The 22,685-nt window shown below is 39.8% G+C and overlaps 1 protein-coding gene across 21 annotated transcripts in view; it reads left to right on the top strand.

The window, feature by feature from the left end:
• cadpsb (Ca2+-dependent activator protein for secretion b) overlaps nt 1–22,685 on the top strand; it is a 126,692-nt gene that overhangs the window by 67,010 nt on the left and 36,997 nt on the right. For 7 of the 21 annotated variants that reach the window (XM_036151381.1, XM_036151389.1, XM_036151390.1 and 4 more), the window contains exons 8-19: nt 17–156; nt 574–640; nt 1,871–1,979; nt 2,077–2,289; nt 6,410–6,421; nt 13,452–13,588; nt 13,708–13,895; nt 14,970–15,116; nt 15,297–15,398; nt 15,479–15,542; nt 15,631–15,754; nt 18,216–18,284. In XM_036151381.1, the coding sequence (XP_036007274.1) occupies nt 17–156; nt 574–640; nt 1,871–1,979; nt 2,077–2,289; nt 6,410–6,421; nt 13,452–13,588; nt 13,708–13,895; nt 14,970–15,116; nt 15,297–15,398; nt 15,479–15,542; nt 15,631–15,754; nt 18,216–18,284 (1,372 nt within the window). Of the gene's footprint in view, nt 1–16; nt 157–573; nt 641–1,870; nt 1,980–2,076; nt 2,290–6,409; nt 6,422–13,451; nt 13,589–13,707; nt 13,896–14,969; nt 15,117–15,296; nt 15,399–15,478; nt 15,543–15,630; nt 15,755–18,215; nt 18,285–19,144; nt 19,178–22,685 lie in introns of all 21 variants that reach the window. The other 14 variants (XM_036151387.1, XM_036151393.1, XM_012872738.3 and 11 more) reach the window with 8 other exon arrangements.

Here is a 22,685-nt window from a genome sequence, read left to right as displayed (position 1 = left end):
GCGTCTTTGTGTGCAGGTTGTCCTCCACCCAACACCTAACAGCCCCAAACAGTCAGAGCTCCATAAGATGACCGTGACCAAGGCTTGCCCCGACCAAGATCTCAAAATAAAGCTGGCTATACGCATGGACAAACCACAGAACATGAAGCACTGCGGGTAAGCCAAGGTCCACGGCTAAATAAGACACACAGGAATGTTCTTGTGAGGATTTCATTTTCTGTGCCTTTCCTGTAAAACTCCAACCCCTCTCAGCTCCTTGGCCTCATTTCTTTTCACGTGCTGTGGAAAAATACTGTGAAGGGCACACCTCCCCCTGGTGGACGATAGTGTGTAGTTCACACCCACTTTTATTTTCCATTGTAGAAAAAGCCAACCACATTTGAAACCACTGAAGTCAATTTTCATCAACAGCAATTCATTTCACCTTCGGGTTAGTCAGATAGAAAAAGGTAGCTTGTGTTGTAAAAACAGACTACGTGAAATAAAATATGGTAATTGTGTTCAGAGTTTATTCATTTTCACTGCGACATGTTTTCTGGCCCATGTCACCGCCTGTGTTTACCGCCTCCACAGGTATCTGTGGGCTTTTGGGAAGAACGTCTGGAAACGCTGGAAGAAGCGTTTCTTCGTCCTCGTGCAGGTGGGTTCCTTCTTAAAAATGATGTTTTACCAAATCACTTTATTTTTCTCCCCGAATAATTAAAGGGGAGGAGACATTTTCTTTCTACCCCATTTTTGCAAATAAATGCACGCATACTTTTTAAAATGCATGCATATATATTTAATACATATATGTTTTTTTTTTTATTGGGAGAGAAATACAGAAAATGTAGGAGAAAATGAGTGAATAGTATATTTAGATACGTATATAATACATTTATATATATTTTATACTTACATATTTGTACTCCACTGGCCAATGGAAGCAACACACAGTTGCATCTAAAATATTGTGTAACATCTGAGCTGTGCATATTGTGCCATGAGAGCAAGACACTTTCTTGATATCACCAGAGATGAAATCCAGTTTTACAATAATGAAACATCAGTTCATTAAAACCCTGATTTCCAGAAGAACCATTAAAGCCTCATTTAGGACCATCTCTAAGGGAGGTGAGATACAGAGTTTGATTTGTAATTGTGAAAACAAAATATTAATTTAAAAGGAATTACAGAAGAAAGATTATATATGTTTTGCATGTCAAGGAATTTGTGAGTGTGTAGCTAATCTAGATAAGCTGATATTTTGAGTAATTGAGATGTTCTTTGAGCCCAACTCCAGCAATTTTTTTTACATTTAATTTTTAAACAAATTTGACTGTTGGATTCATACCAAATCCATACCAATTTTAGCTCAGATTCTGATGGACTACATGTTTAGATTCATTTTATCTAAAAGGTTTTCACTGGGTAGTGTTTAATGTTTTTTTTAAGGTGACTTGATAAGCCAGGAACCTTTTGATACGGTTCTCTAACAGTGAGTTTTGCAGCTTTATCTTTTTTTCACCTGTAGTTCCAGTTTTAATCACTGTTTTGACTCTAGATTTGGGTAAATTCAGGAGAGTTATTTTTCTTTTGCAGCCATCTCACAACTTATGAACATAGGCACACCTCTGTCTAATTTAACACTGTTTTTCAATTACGAGGAGTGGCAACAGAGAAATATTTATATTACAAACAAAATATTTATATATAAAATATGATTCTTTAATTACTATTAAAGGAATTTATTTTCTAAATTTTTGCAGTATGAGATTATGATAACAAACAAATTAGAGTTTTACATTTTCTTGCCCAGGCTGTAAAGGGAAATGATAATTAAACCGTTTTATGTTGCTTGTTAATGTGAGCTCTTTCACTTTGTCTTTAGGTGAGTCAGTATACCTTTGCAATGTGCAGCTACAGAGAGAAAAAATCAGAGCCACAGGAGCTTCTGCAGCTGGATGGGTATACTGTGGACTACAGTGACCCCCAGCCTGGTAAGTATGCACAGAAACAAAACAACAAAAAAGAAGAACTGCAAGAAAAACATACCTGTTTTAAATAAGTCTCTATTTGTTCCTTGACGTATCAAAGGCTTGGATGGAGGCAGGACTTTCTTCAACGCGGTGAAAGAGGGCGATACTGTGATCTTTGCCAGCGACGACGAGCAGGACCGCATCCTGTGGGTCCAGGCCATGTACCGTGCTACTGGCCAGTCCCACAAGCCCGTCCCACCTACTCAGGTCCAGAAACTAAACTCCAAGGGGGGTGCCTCAGCCCAAATGGACGCTCCCATTTCTCAGTTCTGTAAGTAACCCGCGGCGCAAAATACCCGCTTAGGCAGAAAGCCGTTTTCCAAAGCTCTAACCCATAAATGTGTCACGCCATTGCGCTCCCCACCCCTCCTGCAGCTACAAAACGTGCCCGTTGAGCTAACACACAAGCACGCGCACAAATGCATTGACCTCTCACGGATTTTCCTCCAGCATCTGATGGACTTCCACTCATTGTCACCACTCCCTCAGTGTTTAACGGCGCACCTCCATGCTACTCCCATCAGCCGGTTCATTAGGAACAAGCAGCCCGAAAGAAAACTCAGCGTCCAGATGCAGAATACGACCTGCAGAGTCATCACACATAGGATTCAAACGTTCAGAGCAGTAGTCTGGTTAAGTCACGCTTTATCCAGACATGACAAAACGTCTAATATATCTGTGACTGTACTTGTATTCCTAAGCGGTTTCCAGGTCAGGTAGCAAAGGGCAGGTAAGGCTGTCTGAAAAGTGTGCCGTCTGTGACAATCTTTTTGTTTTAAATGTCTCCTCTACCCCCACACCCCCCCCCCCTCCCACACCCCAATTTGAGAAGGTAATGGATACTGACAGCAAAAATATCCTTCCCTCAGTCAGAGCTTACTCACGTTGGTTTTGACCCATGCACTCATTGCTTTCTTATCATTCTAACCCCAAAAGTCAGCGTGCCTTTGTCCATAACAGCACTTTAACAGGCCTCCTAACAAGCAGAATTAATCATACATACAATTAACAATCCCCAAAAATAGATCCTGCTATTCAGAACAAAACTTTTTGTGTGCATCCTTTTATTTTTCTACTGTACTAAATACAATTTTTATCAAGAAGGAGCGTAGAAACAGAATTGGCTCAGTTTTGCTCTAATATTAGTAATGACAATAATAATGATAATATATAAAAAAAAAAAAAAACATTCCACTGTTTGTTGAATGTATGAGACGTGAATTGTTGAGTTACACAAAATCGTGTCACGTAAGATTCTCTGTTGTTGTTTCTCCATTGTTTTTTTTTTCGTCCAGTACGTGATCCTTGTTGTGGTTAGTTGATTCCTCTGCTGCCAGCTGTCCGCCATTCAAAAAGCCTCCTCACAGCGGCACAGACCCCCCTACCCCCATTCCCGAAACATTGTGGTTACGCCGCCACGCGTACATGTTTCACCCCCTGGTGGTCTTGAATGGCACTGGGACCATATTACATGCACAGGCCTCCTTACCCTGCTGCAGTGAACACTTTTGCAATTTGTCTTTATCAGTTTTCTTAAAGGATTCTTGGTGCTCATTGCATTTTCACAATTTTTCTGTATAAAAGGGAAATATTATTTGTTGGAACTTTCTGTCCTTTTAAAATCTAAATTTGTCATAAAAAAATGTAAATCTTCTTACCACCATGGTATCACACAATATTATTTGGCCTATGAAGAATTTGTTTCCCTTCATCTTGTTGTGAAAATACCTTTCAAAGAGACACTAAACAAACACAACAAAGACATAAGATTATGTTTATCTTGTTTAGAAACAGCAAAAGACATGTTTTTGTTCCCTTTGCAAAATGTGCACACTCGTTTTAAAATTCCTGGTTTATTGAGACTTGAAAAATAAGGCTTTTAATAAATAATTTTCACACTTTTTCTACTTTTGATAACATATTTTCCCTAACATTCAACTGGAACAGGCAAATCTGGTCTTGGTTCTGTAGTATTTGCCCACCTTGTACAACAAAATATTCTCCAAATATCTCAGATTATCAGGTCCAAAACCCCCTCCAGTAGACATGACCGATGTTCAGTCCGATTTAGGGTTTCACTCTCTTCCAAAACTCAACTTTTCTTCAGGTCAACACTGTTATTTAGTCGATTGGGATGCATGCTTGGGCTCACAGTGATGCTCAGAAATGAAATCCCTCTTCATCTTATGATTTCTGACCAAGACCTGAAGATTTTGGGTCAGTCCAGGCTGACTGATTGTTCAGTTTTCCGTCCACTTCGATAAACACCATGAAGTTCCCCCTGAATTAAAGTAAGCACACAGCATCATTCTGCCTCCACCAAGTTGCTGAGTGGAAATTGGGTTATTTTAACAATGTTCTGTGACGCATCTGCAAAGCCAGAACAGATATGTTGTAGACTTTTTGTGGATCCTTCCTATAAGCAATTAATCCACAGCTTGACTCACTGAGACGTTCTCTTCAAGAAACCACAGATACTTCACTGAAGCTAGAGAGAGGTGACAGTTTGCTGCTAGTGCTTGGCACAGAGTGGTTCTGCTGGGAACGCATCGAGCCCGACTTTAAAACACAGATTAAACAGGTAGTTCAGCAGTTTATTGCTCTTCATAATGTTTCATTCAGATTTTAACATCTGGCCTTTCTCTTCATTGGAAAGTGTGGTGGCACATCTAAGGGATGTGTTGCGTTAATAGAGGCAACAGCGAGGGCAGTCCTGCTATACGCTTTGAAAACACAGATTTATACGTTGAATCATTTCACATTAAGGCTCTGAAACAGGCCGCAGCAGCGGAGGCTCGACGGAGCCATTTTTTCCAATCTGCAGGTTGGCGGTCCAACTACACCCCGCTTATCAAATATTATGATCCACCAGAACCTGCCAGGATAGAGCGCCAGAGGCTTTTGTTAAAATAGAGCAGTAAGTAGTAAGGATTTCCTGGTTTAGACTGCGCGTATGTCTGAGTCATTTGAGAAGCAGTATGTGCCTCTAAGGTCAGCCTAACAAGCTAACATTTTTATGCAGCACTTCACAAATAAATAACCACCCCTGGTATTCTTGTGAAAAACAACCAACATGCTTGTGTTTCACACACTAGTAGCGCTGCAAGGTTATACAAACATACAGCATTTCAATGCATTAACTAAAACGTAATGACATTTTTAATTCTTCTACGCAGCGCAGAATATTTTTAACAAAGAAAAAAATTTTTAAAAAATAAATAAATCCAGCAGTAGAAAAGTTTGAAAAGCGTTTACCGCATTGCGTTAAATCTCCATGAGAATCCACTTTTGTCAGACGGTAGTTGTTTAGATTTTCCTTGAGAGACAGGGCTCTAGTTAAAAACTCACACACCACCATCTGGAATCCGTTCCTGCTCAAGGTTGCACAGTTTCAATCTAGCTTCGTGAAACATTAAAGAGCGCTACTTGACTTACACTGCCAGACGTCTAACAATTGTTTTGTTTGAAAGTGTCAGGGACGTCATCGTTGGAATAAAAGATTATTGCCGCTCAGTCGGTGTAGTGATGAAAACTGCCTCCTACAGAGCTGGAAAAGGTCAGATTCCTGAGTGTCCACGTCCCCACAGTACTTTAGGTAGGATCGGGACTTTCTGAGCAACTAGAGCTGTTTTTCACCTGAGGAGCAGTGATTGTAGCCTTAAGTGTCGGTTCCTTTGGGATGACAAAACTGCTTCGTGCAGCCTGAAAGGATCAAGTTACCTTAGGGGAGTCTAACTGTGTTAAAAATAAAATGTGGCCACTCTGAATTTCTCTCTGAAAAGGAAGAGTAAATCAAAACATCAACGCTAGCAGGAATCTTTGCTGGTAAAACTTGGGACAGCATATTCTTCGTCTCACGTATTTTACTGCTTTCTAAAAGTAAATGTTGACGTAAAAACTGCCTTTTGTTGTTACTTTACTATTCGTGTGTGTTTGGCAATTTCCCTTTTTACAGCAACATTTGTGTTTGATCCGACTGAGTGACAGTACGTAACGTACAGCTCTCAGATCCTTTAAGTGCTCGTGCTTATTTCCAGAAGATACCAACTGCAGTGGAGTGAGGAGGATAAACTCTGTCTTCTTCTTCTTCTCTGTCTCTTCTCCTTCTTCTCCTCTCTGCCTGTCTTCCTCTTCGTCTTTTCAACACACCTCGACATCTGTTGTTCACACATCCTCACATGTGCTCACACACCACAGCCCAACACACTCTCATGTTAGTTATATGCTGTTGTTTTTCAGTTGTGTTTTTATCTTCTTCATGCTTTGCCTGGACCCTTCTTTAGTAAAATGCAGCTGCTAGGTCAGGGTCTCTCGTGATTTGCTCTCCTCCAGCCTTGTTGCTAGTCTTTATGTTATTCTGGTTTGTCCCTTCTTACCCTGCTGTCTTCTAGCTGGACTCAAGGGTAAGTGCTTCCTTGTAGCCGGCACTGCTCAGATAATCCCCGGCGATTATCTGACAAATGCAACGTTCTTTCTCTCTTCTCTCCCTCTTCTTCTTCCTCTTCTTCTCCTTTTTCACGTCTCGCTTCATGTCTTAGATATTAGTTGATTACTTTTTTTTTTTTTTTGGTTTTTAATAACCTCAACTTGTAGAGCAAAGTAGAAGCATCCATCCGTGCCCGTATAGGATGCATGTATATCTAAGAACTTATTATTTGGCTCAGTAATGACTGAAGTTTATATTAAAGCTGTTTCTGCATAATTGCCTTCTCTCTTTATTCTCATTGGTGGCCGGACCCCTCAGGGTAAAGCAAACTTGTAAAAACACGTCATTAATGTAGTAGATGGGTAATTTGTTTAATGTCGTGAAGAATGATAGCGAATTGATGGATTTGCAGAGCAAAAAAATGCTGTATCTCATAGTACTAGATCTTATCTAGAAAGGTTTAAAATTTATACATAAACTCCTAAAAGTGTTTTAGAAATGTTATTTAAGTCAATCATTGCAAATCCTGATTAGTCACCTTAACTATGAGATACAACCTGTAAGGGCCATGCAGCCATGAACGAAGCAACACGGCTTAAAAGTGGAAGCAGCATCTTCCCAACGTGTACCAAAAACCCGTTAAATATTCTACTGCCACGACTCTCTCTTGATTTTTGAGCTTTAGCTTGATGGCTAACTTATTGCCGGTTCTTCTGTACATTGGATCCGAAGCTTTTCTGGGTTGGGGTGTTCAATCATCAGCATGCCATGTTTGTCCCTTTTAGACGGGACACTGGAAGCTGGTGTTCCAGTAAACGGTGCAGGCGCCTTATTTGGTGGCAGCCAAGGTGCAAAATCTTGGACCAACTTTTGTGAAACTGGTGAAGTCATAAGCCCCATTTACACTGCCCTTTTTTAACCATGCCGAGAATGGTCTGAGCTCGGTAACTGAGATAAGTATCGAGAGTAAATGGATCGCAAACTGAACTGAACCGTGCCACACACAAGAGATCCGCGCTAAATCTAGACCAGTTCAATAATAGGTCTCGACATGGTTTTTTTCAGTGGCTCTCTGATAACAAAGAGCGCATGAGCAGACCGCGTCATCTCCTTACAGTCAGCTGACTAATTTCGCGGTTTCAGATATTCATAAAAATACTAGCTTCCTTACCGTGCCACACGATTTCCAGTGATGATTCTGCTTAGCAGTGTGATGAACCTTAATGTCTGTCGTTGTTTCCTGCGTCTGTAAATCCTGATTAGACATTTGTTTGTCTTATCCACTTCCCAAAAGCCGACTCTGTCAAGTAAATTTACCAAAGGTTGCCTTCTTCGCCGGATTCTCCGCAAACAACGAAATATCACAATTATTACCAAACATAACTTCCTGAATGTTATGAGAGCCGCCATTTTTATTTGCTTGATTCCCTCCTTCAATCCTAGAGAGCAGCAGTACTGTAGATCGTCACTAGGAGGCGAGGAACCATGCTAGCGTGATGTGTAAATGGTGGAACCAAGCTCGGCACAGTTAACTGATCCAAGCTCAGTCCAAACTCGGCATGGATCGGTTAATAAAAGGGTAGTGTAAATGGGGCTATAGACAGACTTTCCCGAAGTGGCCATCCACTGAAGACAACGGCCAAACCTTTACTTATGCCCGGAAAGAACCATAGGCTTTCTTCCTAAGATTCACACTCCGAATTTGCACAGCAACATTACACATCAGAAAGTGATGAAATGAATGCACCTTTGTGCTTATGAGGCTGCTAAGAGGTCTGCAGCGACTTTCACCATGTTGCCTGTTTAGGCTGGTGTTGAAGCTCCCCAGCAGTGAAACGACGGGAAGAATGTGAGGCAACATCATGTTTTGTGCTGAATCAATGAAAGTATGGGGATGGCATGGAGAATTGCTCTTTCAGTGGGGAGGTGCGATGTTGTGGGGAAGTGTCTGTCTTACAGGCAAAACAGTACTTTCCATCACTGATGGAAATCTCAATGCAGCGAGAAATAACAATGAATCCATGCAGCCAGTGAAGATCCCATAACTCCAGGGTGCTTGTTCTAGTTGTAGCTGCCTTATATACAGTACTAACCAACCCCTACACATGGCTGACTCTGTTTCTAAACCCATGTGCTGGGTTTAGAAACAGAGTCTGTGTATATTTACCAAATATATGTGTATGACTGTGTATATTTACCAAACATTTACCAAATGACTGTGTATATTTACCAAACAGAGCCACTCAATGCAAGCAAAGGTATTCCGAGATCTCGAAAGCACAGGAGTTTTTTTTAAAGGTAGCATTTCTTTCCAAGTACACTCCCACAGATGAGTCTATGAACAAAAGGCAGCAATGAAACTGGACATGAAAGATAAGAAATCAGGAAGCATCTCAAACTGACAGACAGGAAATGCATTACTAACACATAGAGCAAGGATCATCACAGAGTATCTACAAAAGTGGAGAGGATGGAATTGCCTCGACAGTATACACTTTTGGGATAGAGGTACTTTACGTGAAAGCGACCTGGAACACCTCACTGGTGAAACTTCAACAACTGCTGATCAAACACTGGGATTCCAAACTTCTGTGGCTACGTATTAAGCCTGCATGATATACTGGAAATCCGAGACTGCGATATTATTATTTAATTTTGCGACGTTGACCTCAAGTGCACTTTAATCCAACATTTTCCTCTTTCCCTTTTTTTTCTCGCCATGACGATGTTGCTACAACGCTACCTTAGGTGTATATCAGGCGTATCTTTTTGGGCTGCAAAGTTTTTATCACATTGCAGCTGAAATGTTATAGCCTCCCAAATACTGCATCCAAGGAGTCTTTAGTGACATTCCTCACCATAAAACTGAGGTAAGCGACGACGTTTGTGATTTAATACGTTGTGCAGCTCGATTGCGTATAGATCTTCCACAGGCTGCTGGAGTGACTGACAGAGTAAATGAATAACCTGCGAAAATGGCCGTTGTTTATGTTCTTGTCGTTTTTGAAATAGAAAAGCAAAGTTATCCAATCCAACACAAACTTAAACCAAAAGTAAAAATAATGAGGGGGGATTTTTAACATATTTTTGAGACCCACCTTTAGCTGTGCTGCTTTTTCCATCTGTGCTTGCTCCTTACAAATTGTGCCTCATAGGAAAGGTGACCAAACAGCTTTTAAAAACCAATTAGCTTAATCAAAGGCGAGGAATGATTGCGTCAAATAATGTTTACAAACTATTTTTGGAAGAGTATTACTATGCGAAGAGAATCCATGCAGCTGCAGTGTTTTTGAACGTGTATTTAACGCATCACCTGCTTTATTTCTGAGGGCTCAATTACTTAAAATTGTTCATCTTTGAGCTTTCCCTGATGAGAGTTGGCAAATATGTACGCGGAGTATTCTGAATGCCAAAGACAAGGAGTAGCCACTGCCGCCCCTTCTTACAGTAAAAAATACTCCGGACCCCCCCTCCTCCCTGCTCCCTCCTACTGTAGATGGGCCTGTAGCTATAGAGGCTAGACCGGTGTCACGCCTCCCGAAACAGGAGAGGTGTCACTAGGGTTTCTTTTGACTGCTCTTGTTTTTGCTTGAAATAGGACAACACCCGTGTCATGTGTCCATACTTCTGTACCAAAACGGAGAATTTTTTCATTCATCCCCCTCCCCCATCTCCCAGAGAATGATGACAGTTCTGCCTCTGTCGGCTTCATGCTATATTTACCCATGTACTTGCACCAAACTGTAATGCTTTTACCCTTTTTAGAGTTCTCCGGTAGTGGTATGCCTGTTAGTTTGCTCCTTAGAGATCATGAATACACTGCAACATAACTCAAGTATTGTCAACTTGCAGATGCGTAGAGAAGAGAGAGAAAAAGAAAATACATACATAAGCGAATGCAATCTAAAGAAGACAAAATGCAAATTTTAAAAGGGGTCTGCGGATGTGCATGACAATTATAAGCGCACTGAAAAAGTCCGACCTCCAGCATGTTGAAACTCATAAATGTATGCAAAAGTAATCTCATATTCACTTTGGGTGATTTTTTTTAATTTATTTATTTGTGGTTGAAGTTACTATGAACACATTAATGTGAGTTATGACAATTGTTTTGTTTGTTTTTTTATTCACATGGCGTTCAACTGAACTAAAAGAAAATGAGTCCTATTTGATGTGTCTCATATTCCAGCCCTGCACACACCACTGTAACTTGTTGGATGTTTTCTCACCATTTCATTCTTCCGCTACAAAGTCCGTTCACTTGTTACAAACTTATCGTTTCTTTCACAATTAAAACAACTCGTTTCTGTCTTACTGTCTCCCCCCAAAACGTTTGTCCTACCTACCAAACAGATTCTCTTTCTCACCTCCTATGCATCTTCTTTCAGTGTCTCCAAGCATTAGACGTTTCTGTCCTGATATTTCCCTATTTTCATTATGACTCACTGTCCTTTTATGGTCTTTTTTTTTTCCTCCTCTCAGTCTCCTACTACCATCATCACGTTTTACTTGTTATCTTATATTTTCCTTCTCAGACTGAAGTGAAAATGACTTAAGGATGAGTGTAACTCTGTAGGGTCCCTTCTTATAATGAAGCCAGGATGGTACCCGCTCACTGACCCAGAGGGTGACAGTTGTGCCCTGTTGTGTATCTCGGCCCTGCCCCGACAGGATCAGGTCTCCACTTCCCACATCCCGCCACCGAATCGTCATCACTCATCTCCTGAATGTGAAATCTGTCACTCCCACCGAGGACATGACTGTACCTCTGGCCTCCATCATTGTGTCATTGTCTCTCAGCCTGTTATGATATTTACAGAATAAAACACTTTAAATTTTTTTTTTTTTTTTTTTTGTATATGCAATCTGTAAACAAAGCCACCAGTGGTTGACTGATCCAAATGCACACAGTTACAGTGTCTTACAGGAGTACTTATACTCCTTTGAACTTTTTTTTACATTTTGTGACATCACAACCACTAATTTAATTGTGCTTTATAGGAATTTTATGGGATGGACAGGAAAAAATTATTGCATAGTTGGGGAGTGGAAAGAAAGCAAATTAACTTTTTTCTTTAGGAATAACAATCCAAAACATGTGGCATGTATTTGTGTTCAGCCTCACTGAGTTAATACTGAGCCACCTTATGCTTTAGTTACAGCTGCAGCTCTGGTGGAGTTTTCCTCTCATAGCTTAAACTGATTTTTTTTTCCCCATTCCTTTTTGAACAATACCTAAAACTCACAGACTGGCTGGAGAACGTCAATTTTTAAGTTTTACCACAGATTCTTAATTACATTTGGACTTGGGCCCATTTTAACGCATGATTATGCTATTATCTACTGCAGCTCTGGTTGCACGTTTAGGGTAGTTGTTCTGCTAGAACCTGAAGCCCTGGTCCATTCTCAAGCCTTTAGTTTAACAGGTTTAGGTCCAGCATTGTGCTGTATTTAGCTCCAGTCATCCCCCCGTCAGATCTGAACAGCCTCCCTGTCCGCGTAGCATGATGCGGCCAACATCTTGTTTCACTGTGGGGCTGATCTGTTTAGGGTGATGCGCGGTGTTGGTTTCTCACCACACCTAGAGTCTGTATGTTAGGCAACAAAATCTAACCAAAGCCAAATTTTCCACTTGTTTGATGTGTCAACTACACATCGGTGTAGCAAACTTTAAGTAGGACTTTTTTCCAACAGTGGCTTTTTCCTTGATACTCTTTCTTGAACGGCAGATTTGTGTCAGGCATCCCTGCTAGTTATCCTATCAACAGATTATCTAATTAATGCCCTCCTCCACCAGTCTCTCAGTTTAGATGGACGGTTATGTCTTTGTAGCGAGGCTAAGGGTTGGATACCTTAATCCTTCTGCTCCACAACTTTACATCTGGTACTGTCTGCTGTATTCCCAGCTCTTCAGGGTGTTGTTTCTTCATTAATGTTCTCTAACATACCTCTGATACCTTCACAGAACACATAAGCGAACCCAGTTTGCATTATTGCTGACTGAATAGAGTTGGGTGCACTGGACTTTATTAAGGGGTCTCGCTGTAAAAGGGGCTGAACATAAATGCACATCAAACTTTCAGATTTGCATTAGGAAAACCATTTGAAACCCATGCCTGTTTTATTTATTGTTATGTTGGTTATTATTTGCTATGTTATGTTGGTTTATCACACAAAATTCCAATTTAATACACTGAAGTCTGTGGTTGTTACCTGACAAAATGTTCAAGGAGTATTAAAACTTCTGCAAGTCACGGTAAATTTTTTTTTTGGCATATTTTAATCTTAAAATGGTGCTTTGTTAATTAGGTTTTAATCTGTTTGCTTTTGCGACACCTTTTTCAATTATTTGTATGTTTATCTGGCAAACATCAAGGCAAAACTGAAGAGTCGTATTTTTCCCAAGCTCTTGGATACATTATGTAGGACAAACTGCGGTTTCAGTTTTGTAGGAATTTGATATTTTTGGAAATCTTGCATTAGTAATTTTTTTTTTTTAATTTTTATTCCACAATTTCAAATACATAGTTTTTGGCTTTTTTTTTTCACTAGCACACATATTTGTCAGGACCTGAGTGACAACCTTTGAGAATGGCAGAATCTATTGAACGCATACAGAAAAGAAATTTTTAAACTTCATCTCGAAGTAATGCTTAAAACATCTTTTGGAACCTCAATGATGTCTTTCTTCCATAAAACAAGAGGCAATGTGACAAAGCTGCATGCATGCACATATAGTCGAAGCACCCATCCCTTTGAGCTTAGCTTCAGATTGATAGGTTCATCAACTAATACAAAAAAAAATAAACACCTGAGACATTTCTGCACTCTTTACGCTGCCCAACACAATGCAAGTTGACAATGTAAGCTGTAATTATTATAATTTGCCCTTAGAAGTAGCTGAACAGTCCTGTAGAGTTGTACTGAAGCATCCTTGTCTTGCTGCGCCTCACTGACGTCTTCTCCTCTGAACCGTGTGTTTTTCCTTGTGCCGTTTGGCTGGATAGACGCTGACAGAGCTCAGAAACATGGCATGGATGAGTTTATCTCCGCTAACCCGTGTAGCTATGACCACGCCTCGCTTTTTGAGATGTTGCAGCGGCTCACGCTGGACCACAGGCTCAATGACACCTTCTGCTGCTTGGTGAGTGATTCTCTGACAGGTGTCATGGTTAACTGGAAACTCTGAGGGGGAGGATGGGTAAAGTGAGGGTTTTGCGCTTGTGCAGAATTGCAGTCTCCACGTGCTTTTGTGTTTTGCAGGGATGGTTCAGCCCGGGCCAAGTGTTTGTCCTGGATGAATACTGTGCAAGGAACGGAGTCCGAGGTTGCCACAGACATCTGTGTTACCTACGTGATCTTCTGGAACGGGCAGAAAATGGGGCTATTATCGACCCCACCCTTCTGCACTACAGCTTTGCTTTCTGTGCGTCCCATGTCCATGGGAACAGGTGTGCGCTCTCTTCTTTTGACCTGCAAGCGACATGTACCAAGTTTGGCATTTTAGTGGCTGCATTACCTTAGATGACATATTGTGAAATAATAAATCAATAATAAAAAAAAGACCAAGGATGGTATATGCATTTCTAAATGCAATATTTAAAATATATTTTTGATTAAATGAGCAAATAGGGTTATAGACTCCTGGACCATGAGCCAGACATTTATGGCCAGTATTAGAAACTTTTTTTTTTTTAAATAGCATTCTGTTTTGGGCATGCATCATGTAAAATGTTTTACTGGGATCGGTTTGGTTTTATGAGGTGGAGCTCCATATCTGCAGTCAATATCCTCCCTGACAACAAGCTGAATTATTTGTGTTTGCATAAATAGGAAAATGCTCGGACCAGACAGTTTGTCGCTCGGATCTCACCAACATGCCTATGCCCATATTTATCCTGTTTTAGGGTCAGCCGAACCTCACTGTTGGACTTAAACATTTCACTGTACTCTCTTACTTTGTGATAATAGGCTGATTTAAAAACCGTCCAGTCAGAAGAGAAGAAGAAGAACAATGGAAATTAAAAATATTTGCAAAAATGTTTACAAAGTAATATGGTATCAAAATTTGAATTCTAAAAAAGATTAAAAAGTGCGCCAAATGATTATTTGCTTTATCTAAAAACTGCCCTAGCTAGTAATTAGCTGCCTTACTGCTCTTGACATCAAGCTGAGTGACTTGTTTTACGAACAGATCTGCTCGCTCTCTGGCAGGTCATCAAAATGACGAAATGGGAAATATTAACGGTTCTGAAACATAATCAAAGAACGACGGAAACTGGCCCCTGCCCATCCACATGTTTTTTTCCTCCCACTGGTTTCAATTTTTGTTATCTTTACGTTTGCTTATATTTAAGTTATTCTGTTTATTTTATGTATTGTTTGTGCTTGTTTATCAATATTGTGTCTACATATATTCTTGTTTTCTACCATTTTTCTTTGTTTTTTCCTTTCTCTCTGTTCTTTGTTGCCATAGTCTCTTACTGTCCATATTATTCATCCTCCCATGCGTCCGTAAAAGTCAGAGAGGGCAGCAGTTACTGGGGGCCACTGGGCTACGAGGCCCTAGAATCCCCACAGAGCTCCCAAAGCTCAGATCCTCAGGCTGCTGCAAAGCGAGCGTGCATATTCAAGTTTAGGCAAAGAAAGAAGTCCTTTCAGAACGAAAAAAGGTGAGATCGGAAAGAAAAGTAATCTCAGGCTTTGCTGTCAGCTTCCAAGGAGCTGATAGTAGTCCACCAGAGTTTTTTTTTTAATCATTATTTTGTTTTAATCAGATGAGAGTATGTTTAATTAGTTGAACATCTGGAGGATTTCAGCTGGGTAAACATATATGGATGTGATCCCTTCAGGCCAGATGGACTGAGCACGGTGAAAGTGGACGAGAAGGAGCGCTTTGAGGACATTAAAGAAAGGTTGCGCGTCATTTTGGAGAACCACATTGTAAATTTCAGGTGACTGCTCGCTCAGCAATGGAACAGTACCTGCACGTTGTTCTTGGCTCTGTCATTAAACACTCGGTCTTGCCTTGTAGATATTTTTTCCCCTTCGGTCGTCCAGAAGGTGCACTGAAAGCCACTTTGTCCTTGCTGGAGAGGGTTTGTAGTCACGCAAAAACCACCTTACGCCAAAAGGGAGTAATGACCAGGATCTAATCGTTGGTTGAATATTTTCGCTCTCATTTAGGTCCTGATGAAGGACATTGTGACCCCAGTTCCACCAGAGGAAGTTAAAGGAGTGATCCGCAAATGTCTGGAGCAGGCCGCTCAGCTCAACTACGAGAGGATCAAGGACTATGCTAAAATTGAAGGTAATGTTATAATGCTTTAGTTTTTTTTTTAACATCAGTAGTTGAAGTAGAAAGTAGAAAATTACTTTGAACGCACTGTTTATTCCCTTTCATGTTGCTTTTTCCTTTCTCCAGTTTGAGACTCTCCCTGTCAATGCTAACTATATTATTTACACCCGTTGAATTCACTTGGTAAATGGTCATTTTGAGTCCACATCCCAAATGATTCGTGGCCCGCCAGATGATCCTTTTTTTCTTAACAGTGTGCCGTCACTTTCTGTCTCTCCGTTCAATAACTCTCTCCTTTGTTTCAGGCCTGCTTTAGCTCTGTGCAGTTCTGTAGGTCAAGTGGGCTTTTGTGTAGAGGTGTGTGAGTAAAAATGCATTCAAATCCAAAGCCCTGAAATCTGTTGATGTGCTGATCTCTCATTGTGCCTTGACTATTGAAAGCTGACATTAGATGATTGGACCAGTGTCTCAGCTTGACTCAGTGGCCACTCTAAATCCCAGTTCCCAGCCGATGCATCTTCCCCATCCCTACCACTTTCTCACGTTAGCTCTTAATGTCTATGATTCCTCCAGCTAACTCTGCGCCCCCCGCCTCCTTTCACCTTCGTCTAACGATCCCGCTTAAGATCACAATCTTATGCAGCTTGTCCTTCCCTGTCTGCTATGCTTTTCTCTCTTCTTCCACAGATATCGCTTTATCAAACCTCGACAACATGTATTATGTGGCTTATTTTGAAAAAGGAATGCTGGGATTGCAGAGAAAGTGGTGATTTCAGAGTTTGTTAGCCCTGCAAGAGTTTTCCAAAAGTATGCAAATTATTTGGATTTTCTGTTTGTCATTCTTGGACTTCATGTGTGAATTATTGAAGTAGAAACTTTGGATGTTTTAGGTCAGATCTATGCACAAATGTTAAAACTTCTGAGGGCTTGAACAAACTTGAACACCGTTGTCCAAACCAGCATCATCCACCCGCATGTGCTATGAGACATGACAATGTGACCTTTCTTTACTGGCATGAATTATTATGAACAAAAAGACAACATTAAGGGATAATTTCTCAGTGCTGTGCAAAACTTCTAAATCACCCCTCATTTCTTTGTATACTGCTTTCAAATAGCCATAAATTATTTCTTCATCTGTAGTTCTTCAGGTTTTTAGAAGGCCTATCAAAGTTTTTTTTTTAGATTTCTTCCAAAAGCTAATGTATGTCACATGGTATTATTATAAGTATTATTATTATTATTATTATTATTATTATTATTATTATTATTATTATTATTATTACTGATTTATTTTTTAACGACTGGGTCATATCTGTTTTTTTAATACATTAAGCCAGTCCTATAAATAATAGAAGAGACTGTGTCTGTCAGCTGGCCTCAGAGCATCTCAGGCTTCTCCCAGAGGAGCTGGAGGAGGCGTCTGGGAAGCGAGAAGTCTGGATGTCCCTCCTGAGTCTGCTGCCCCCGCGACCCGGATAAGCAGCGGAAGATGAGTACGATTCAACCCAATGAAAAAGACAGAGTCCAATACAATCAAATATATTCTAATTTGATACCAGTGCTAATCTTTTATAGATTGAAAGATGTCAATAACTTCTCATGTAAATGCAGGTTCTTTAATTTCTTGAGCTTAGGTATGATGTACTGCATTTTGAGATATTTTAATCCACTTAATGTTGTCAGATAGGTTCTATTTAAGTGGCTTTCTGTCTACAAAGGGCTGGTAACAATCAGGAATTGTAGTGAAACAACATTAATCCCACTAATTATCGATTTACCCAAGTTCAATCAAGAATTTAATCAACTTCTACTTCTGTCTGATATTAAAAATTGTTTGGTAATGTAAAACATTTCAGAGCTACGAAAAGTAAAAAATGGAGGAAATCTACAAGGTCGTAGTTACCTTTTCAAAGCCCATTGGGCAGTTTTGCATTAAAAAATTGGAATCCTTTGAAAATGTCTGGGTACTAGTCTGACACTGAATGAAAGGCATGTAAGAGGCCATAGAAAAACCAGACCAACCTTTAGAAAGTCTGACCTTTTGATCAAGAGCACTTTTAAACATGAAAGTACATTTTAGCTTCTTGGAAATAAAATATAAAGGCATGAAGGGCAACTTTTGCACAGTGCTGTCTTACGTCTTACTGTCTTTTCCTGTGTCTAGCATTCAGCTTGCACATTAAAAGTAAAACTTCATTGTTGTTTGTGCCTTTAAAGAAATCCCCCAGGGTGCCAAAGATACTAAGGCTTGAAACCTTACTATCTTTTCATGCTGTGTGAATTTACTTCCCCTCCTGTCCTTGTGAGACGCCTGGCTCAAAATAAACCGAACGTTTCATTTAACCGCTGGGCTTGCTTCCCGGCCCGATGCCGTTTTCACCTGGACAGGCCTCGTCCCATTGGCCTCTAAACTCCAGCCCTCCCATTTCTGACCCCAGCCTCTTGCATGCTACAATCCTTTCTTTTGTAGGGAAAAAGAGGGAAATGTATGAGCACCCTGTCTTCTGCTTGGCCTCTCAAGTGATGGATTTAACCATCCGTGAGTACCCTCATCATCCTCTCCCCGCTCTTTCATCCCTCTACGGCCTCCTCTCCTCCTTCAAAGAGGCTGCTCTTGCCGCCATGCTTGCTTTTATCTGTGCCTTTTTTGTGTCGGAGTGAGTGGGGAGCGCACCAGCTCCGAGATCTGTGAAGTACCGCACTGAATCAGTCGGGGGTCCTCTTTTAGGCACCGCGTGGTTGTGATGGATATGAATGAGCAGTCTGGTCCTGTAAAGCTTCTTTCTTTTGGTTGGACGCCCATTCTTTTGACTTGAATGCATTTTTAGACTGCTTACATTGTTATCTCCTGCAGTCATTTGGTCTGATCATGTCAGTGCTTTGCCAAACAGGTAGGCTTCGTTTTTATTTCCTCTCTGCGCCACCAGCTATAGTGAAGGAGCATCTGTCGACAGAGCTTTTGAATGGGGAATCCAGACAATGTGTGGATTGAACAGCTTCCCTTTTATCCTAACTTGACTTTAATCATATCAAGTCACTTTCTGTGTCCTGTCTGTAATCACAGTACTTTTACATGTGTCCTGTCTGTTTATAGTAGTCAAAGCTTTTGTCTGTTTAACAAACATCTTGCCACCTTTTTTTTTTAATTTCCAGTTTCCCACAGGCTTTCTATGTTCCTATTTTATATATGTATACATTTAATTTTAACTGTGTGATGTCTGTCTGTCTCAGAAATCTCGCTTCTTGCAGCTGAAACCGACCCAGCAGACTCCCTGAAAGGGTCTCGAGATAACGAACAACACCTCTGAGCCCCAGAGTATCATGAAACTAATCGCAGAGACATGCTGACTCTAAACATCTGCTTCTTATCTTTTCTCTCCCCTTTTTTCTCGCCTGAAGTTGAGAAAGGGCAAAAGGATCAGAAGGATCCAGGTGATGCTATGTTTAGCTTATAGTTTATCAGTAGTGCACCCAAATGCAGACACAGACATGTTTCCTTCACCTAGACACATGTTTGTTTGTTTTTTTTCCCCCAGTCTGACAATTTCACATTTTATCACATTAAGAAGAAATAATGTTATGTATTTTATTGGGGTTTTGTGTGATAGACCAATACAAACTAGTGTACAATGAATGGTACACAGTTTTCCGCCTTTTTTATTACAGCTGAAAATCTGAAAAGGGTGTCAGTCATTTGCAATCAACCCCGTTTTCTCCGATACACCTAAATAAAATTCAATACTACCAGTTGCCTTATGAGTCCCCTAATTAGCACACAAGGCTCGACTGATCAGATATAAATTTGTGTAGAGGTTTGAAGCAGGATTAGGCTATTAAAAATATATTTGAACATATCACATAGCACTTATTATTTATCCAAAAATTGCAAGAATATCTCAAAGCTGCAAACCTCGACTATCCACCTACACATCCACTGTAACTGTGAAATCCACTGTTGGAAAAAAGTCTGAAAACATATTGCTTAAAGTTTGCCACAATCCATGCAGCGGTGATAGTCGATAACCTGGCCAGCCAGATTGATAATGTGTAGCACCCTCCCTTCTGCACATTATCAATCTGGGACTGATCCCACTGAATCTGTTTGGGGAAAGGCGAGATATTCAGCAGATCTATCCAGGCTGATTGGGCGAAGCAACGCCTAGTGCCCGCCCACCAAAGGGTGGTTTTAGGTATCAAATTAAAACGTAAGCAGTAGCCATCATCAAAAACCTCAACAAGGTAAGCTAGTTTAAGCACTTCTTGCTGTTCTTCTTTCAAAGAGGATAGCGTGGATTCTTACAAAACAGATGTAATAGCACCAGCTAGTGCGTCATTCTGCGCTGCCATGTTTATTTTGGTTCAGCTGTGGGCTGGGCAGCTTTTTCGTCACAGCCGGCATGTCCTACCTTAAACCATAATACTGCAACGGCCAGAACCGTTTTTGGTTCGGACACAAACGGTTGAAGCCGGAGCGGTACAAGAGGAATTCTCGTGGGTTTGTGAACGCAAAATACCACGAGAATCCATCAGGCAGGCCAGGTTAGATAATAGACAAGTCTAAGAAAGTAATTTTTTATTTTTTATTTAAGCATCATGATGTGGGGATGCTTTTCTTCACCAGAGGCCTGTATGCTGGTCAGAGTTGTTGGGAAGATGGTGGAACTTGTTACAAAAAAGTCCTGAAAGAAAAACCTGTTAGAAGCTGCTAAAGACTTGAGAATGGGCTGTGGGGTAACCATCTACCCGGATAAACCATAAACATACCGCTAAAGGAAAGAAAGAACAGCTTTAATCAGAACGTATTCAAGTGTTAGAAAGGCCTAGTCAAAGTCAAGACCTAAATTCATTTGGAGAATCTAAAAATCCTCATCTTTACTTTTCATCCTCTGCACTTGCTCCCCTTGCAGGATCCAAACGCCCTGCTCTAACCACTAGGCCATGTCTTCCCCACATGGTTCCTATCTGACTGCCCTTTACTCCTCTGCAAAGAAGAATAGGCAAACATTTTAGCGGTTTGAGTTGGTTCATCACATTACTCCCTATAAGATTGATTTTACGTTTCTGATTGTAATGTGATTAAATGTGAAAGAGTTCTGCAATATAGTAGTAAAGTATGAATCATGCATTTATCAGCAGCATATCCTTCCTGCACACTCTATAAATGTTGGCATGTTTAAATCAGTATGGGTTCTAAAAAAAAAAAAAAAAAAAATGATATATATTTTTTTTAAGTCTGCACGCTTCCCAAATACACAACCTGTCTTCATAAACTGCATCTCTGTTAATACGTTTTATCTGTCTGACCACAGTAACAGTAAGACTTGAATATTTTGGTTTCATTAAGAGAAACCTTCAAAAGCATAAAGTAATACAAACTCTCACTGACTTACCCTATTAAATTTCCACTATATTTTATCAATACAAAATATTTTTAATAATACATGATAAAAAAATATATTACACCATTTAATTAAATTATGTAGACAAATCCAGATTGTTTCCATATAATATAATACTGTGTATGGTCATTTTTGAAGTTCAAATGTGCTGGTGACTTAGAAATTGTAGAAGTTTTGTTATCTATATACGCAAATAAAACTTTCCTCCTTTTCTTGAAATGGTTTCATCAAATTTTTGGCCTAAAAACCTGCAAAACGTATCTCGCTCACTGCAGTCATTTGTCACATGGTGAAATGAGACCTACATTTAAAAAGAAAACGATAAAAACATCCAACCATTTGCAGATAACTATCACTTTTGTCAGTCATCTCAAGATGCCTGTGGCTCAGTGAGCAGATTGGTTGCTGTTTGATCTTCAGCTTTTCCCATCTAAAAGCTAAAATACCCTGGGGAAGGATACTCAGCGGTTGGCAGAAAAATATGCTGCCATTTCTGGAATCTGGAAATACATACAAGTCTACATTATGTATGTAGGTGTATGCATGTCGAAGAGAGCGGGAGGGAGACAAGAAAGCACTCCAGCTATAAACTAAGTGCCATAGGAACGGGTAGGCAAATATCTAAATTTGACTCACTGCTTCTAAAGGCTTAAAGTGGTCATTCAAAGCAGAATGACATTCTGAAAACAAAGTTTATGTACAGTTTTGTTCAACCAAAATGAGTTTTATGACTAATAGCAACATCACATTACAAACATAGCTAAATAATTGGTCTTTTGATCTTTTTTTTGTTATCAGATGTAAAAACAAACATATAAAATGTACAACTTTAACAATAAATGTTATTGTTAATGATATCATTACAATATAATTTACATTCAATCTATTCAGTACACCCAGTTAATTGCTAAATTAATTTCAATGTAATAGTACACAATACAATTCTTTAAGGGAAACTAAATGTATTTAAGTTAATTTTAGTTTATTTAACCCAGATCAGTACAGTATGTCATAATTTACTTCAGTCCAATTTAGTTACTTTCAGTTTATGTCTGTTCAGTTCAGTTAAGTACAGTTCTAGTCAGTCCCATTCAGTACAATCTGTTTCACTTTAATTCTCCTTAGTTAAAGTTATTTAATTTTATCTGAGTTTAAGCTGAATTCAGTTCAATACAACTGCAGTTTATTTGTGGTGTGATGTATCTGAGTACAGTTCAGCTCAATCCACAAAATTCAGTCAGTTCAGTAAATTTCTGTCATGTTCAACTTAGTTAAAGTTAATTCGCTTCAGCCCAAACTATTTGTTTCCAGTTCAGGCTGATGTTAGTCAAGGAAATGCAACCCATTTTAATGCAGTTGATTTAAAGGTCATTCTGCTTTGTTTGGTGTCATTTTATTCAGTTCAATTCAGTGTATTTCAGTTTAATATGATGCAGTTAATTAGGAGTGTAAGTCTGGTTGCTTCTATTTTATGTAATTCTCTTCAGTCTATGGTTTTTTTGTTTCAGGTCAGTTAAATTCAGTCTAATTTGATTCAGTTC

Source organism: Fundulus heteroclitus, chromosome 20 (genome assembly GCF_011125445.2).
Source record: "Fundulus heteroclitus isolate FHET01 chromosome 20, MU-UCD_Fhet_4.1, whole genome shotgun sequence".
NCBI lineage: Eukaryota > Metazoa > Chordata > Actinopteri > Cyprinodontiformes > Fundulidae > Fundulus > Fundulus heteroclitus.
This window is presented reverse-complemented; position numbering and strand designations above follow the sequence as displayed.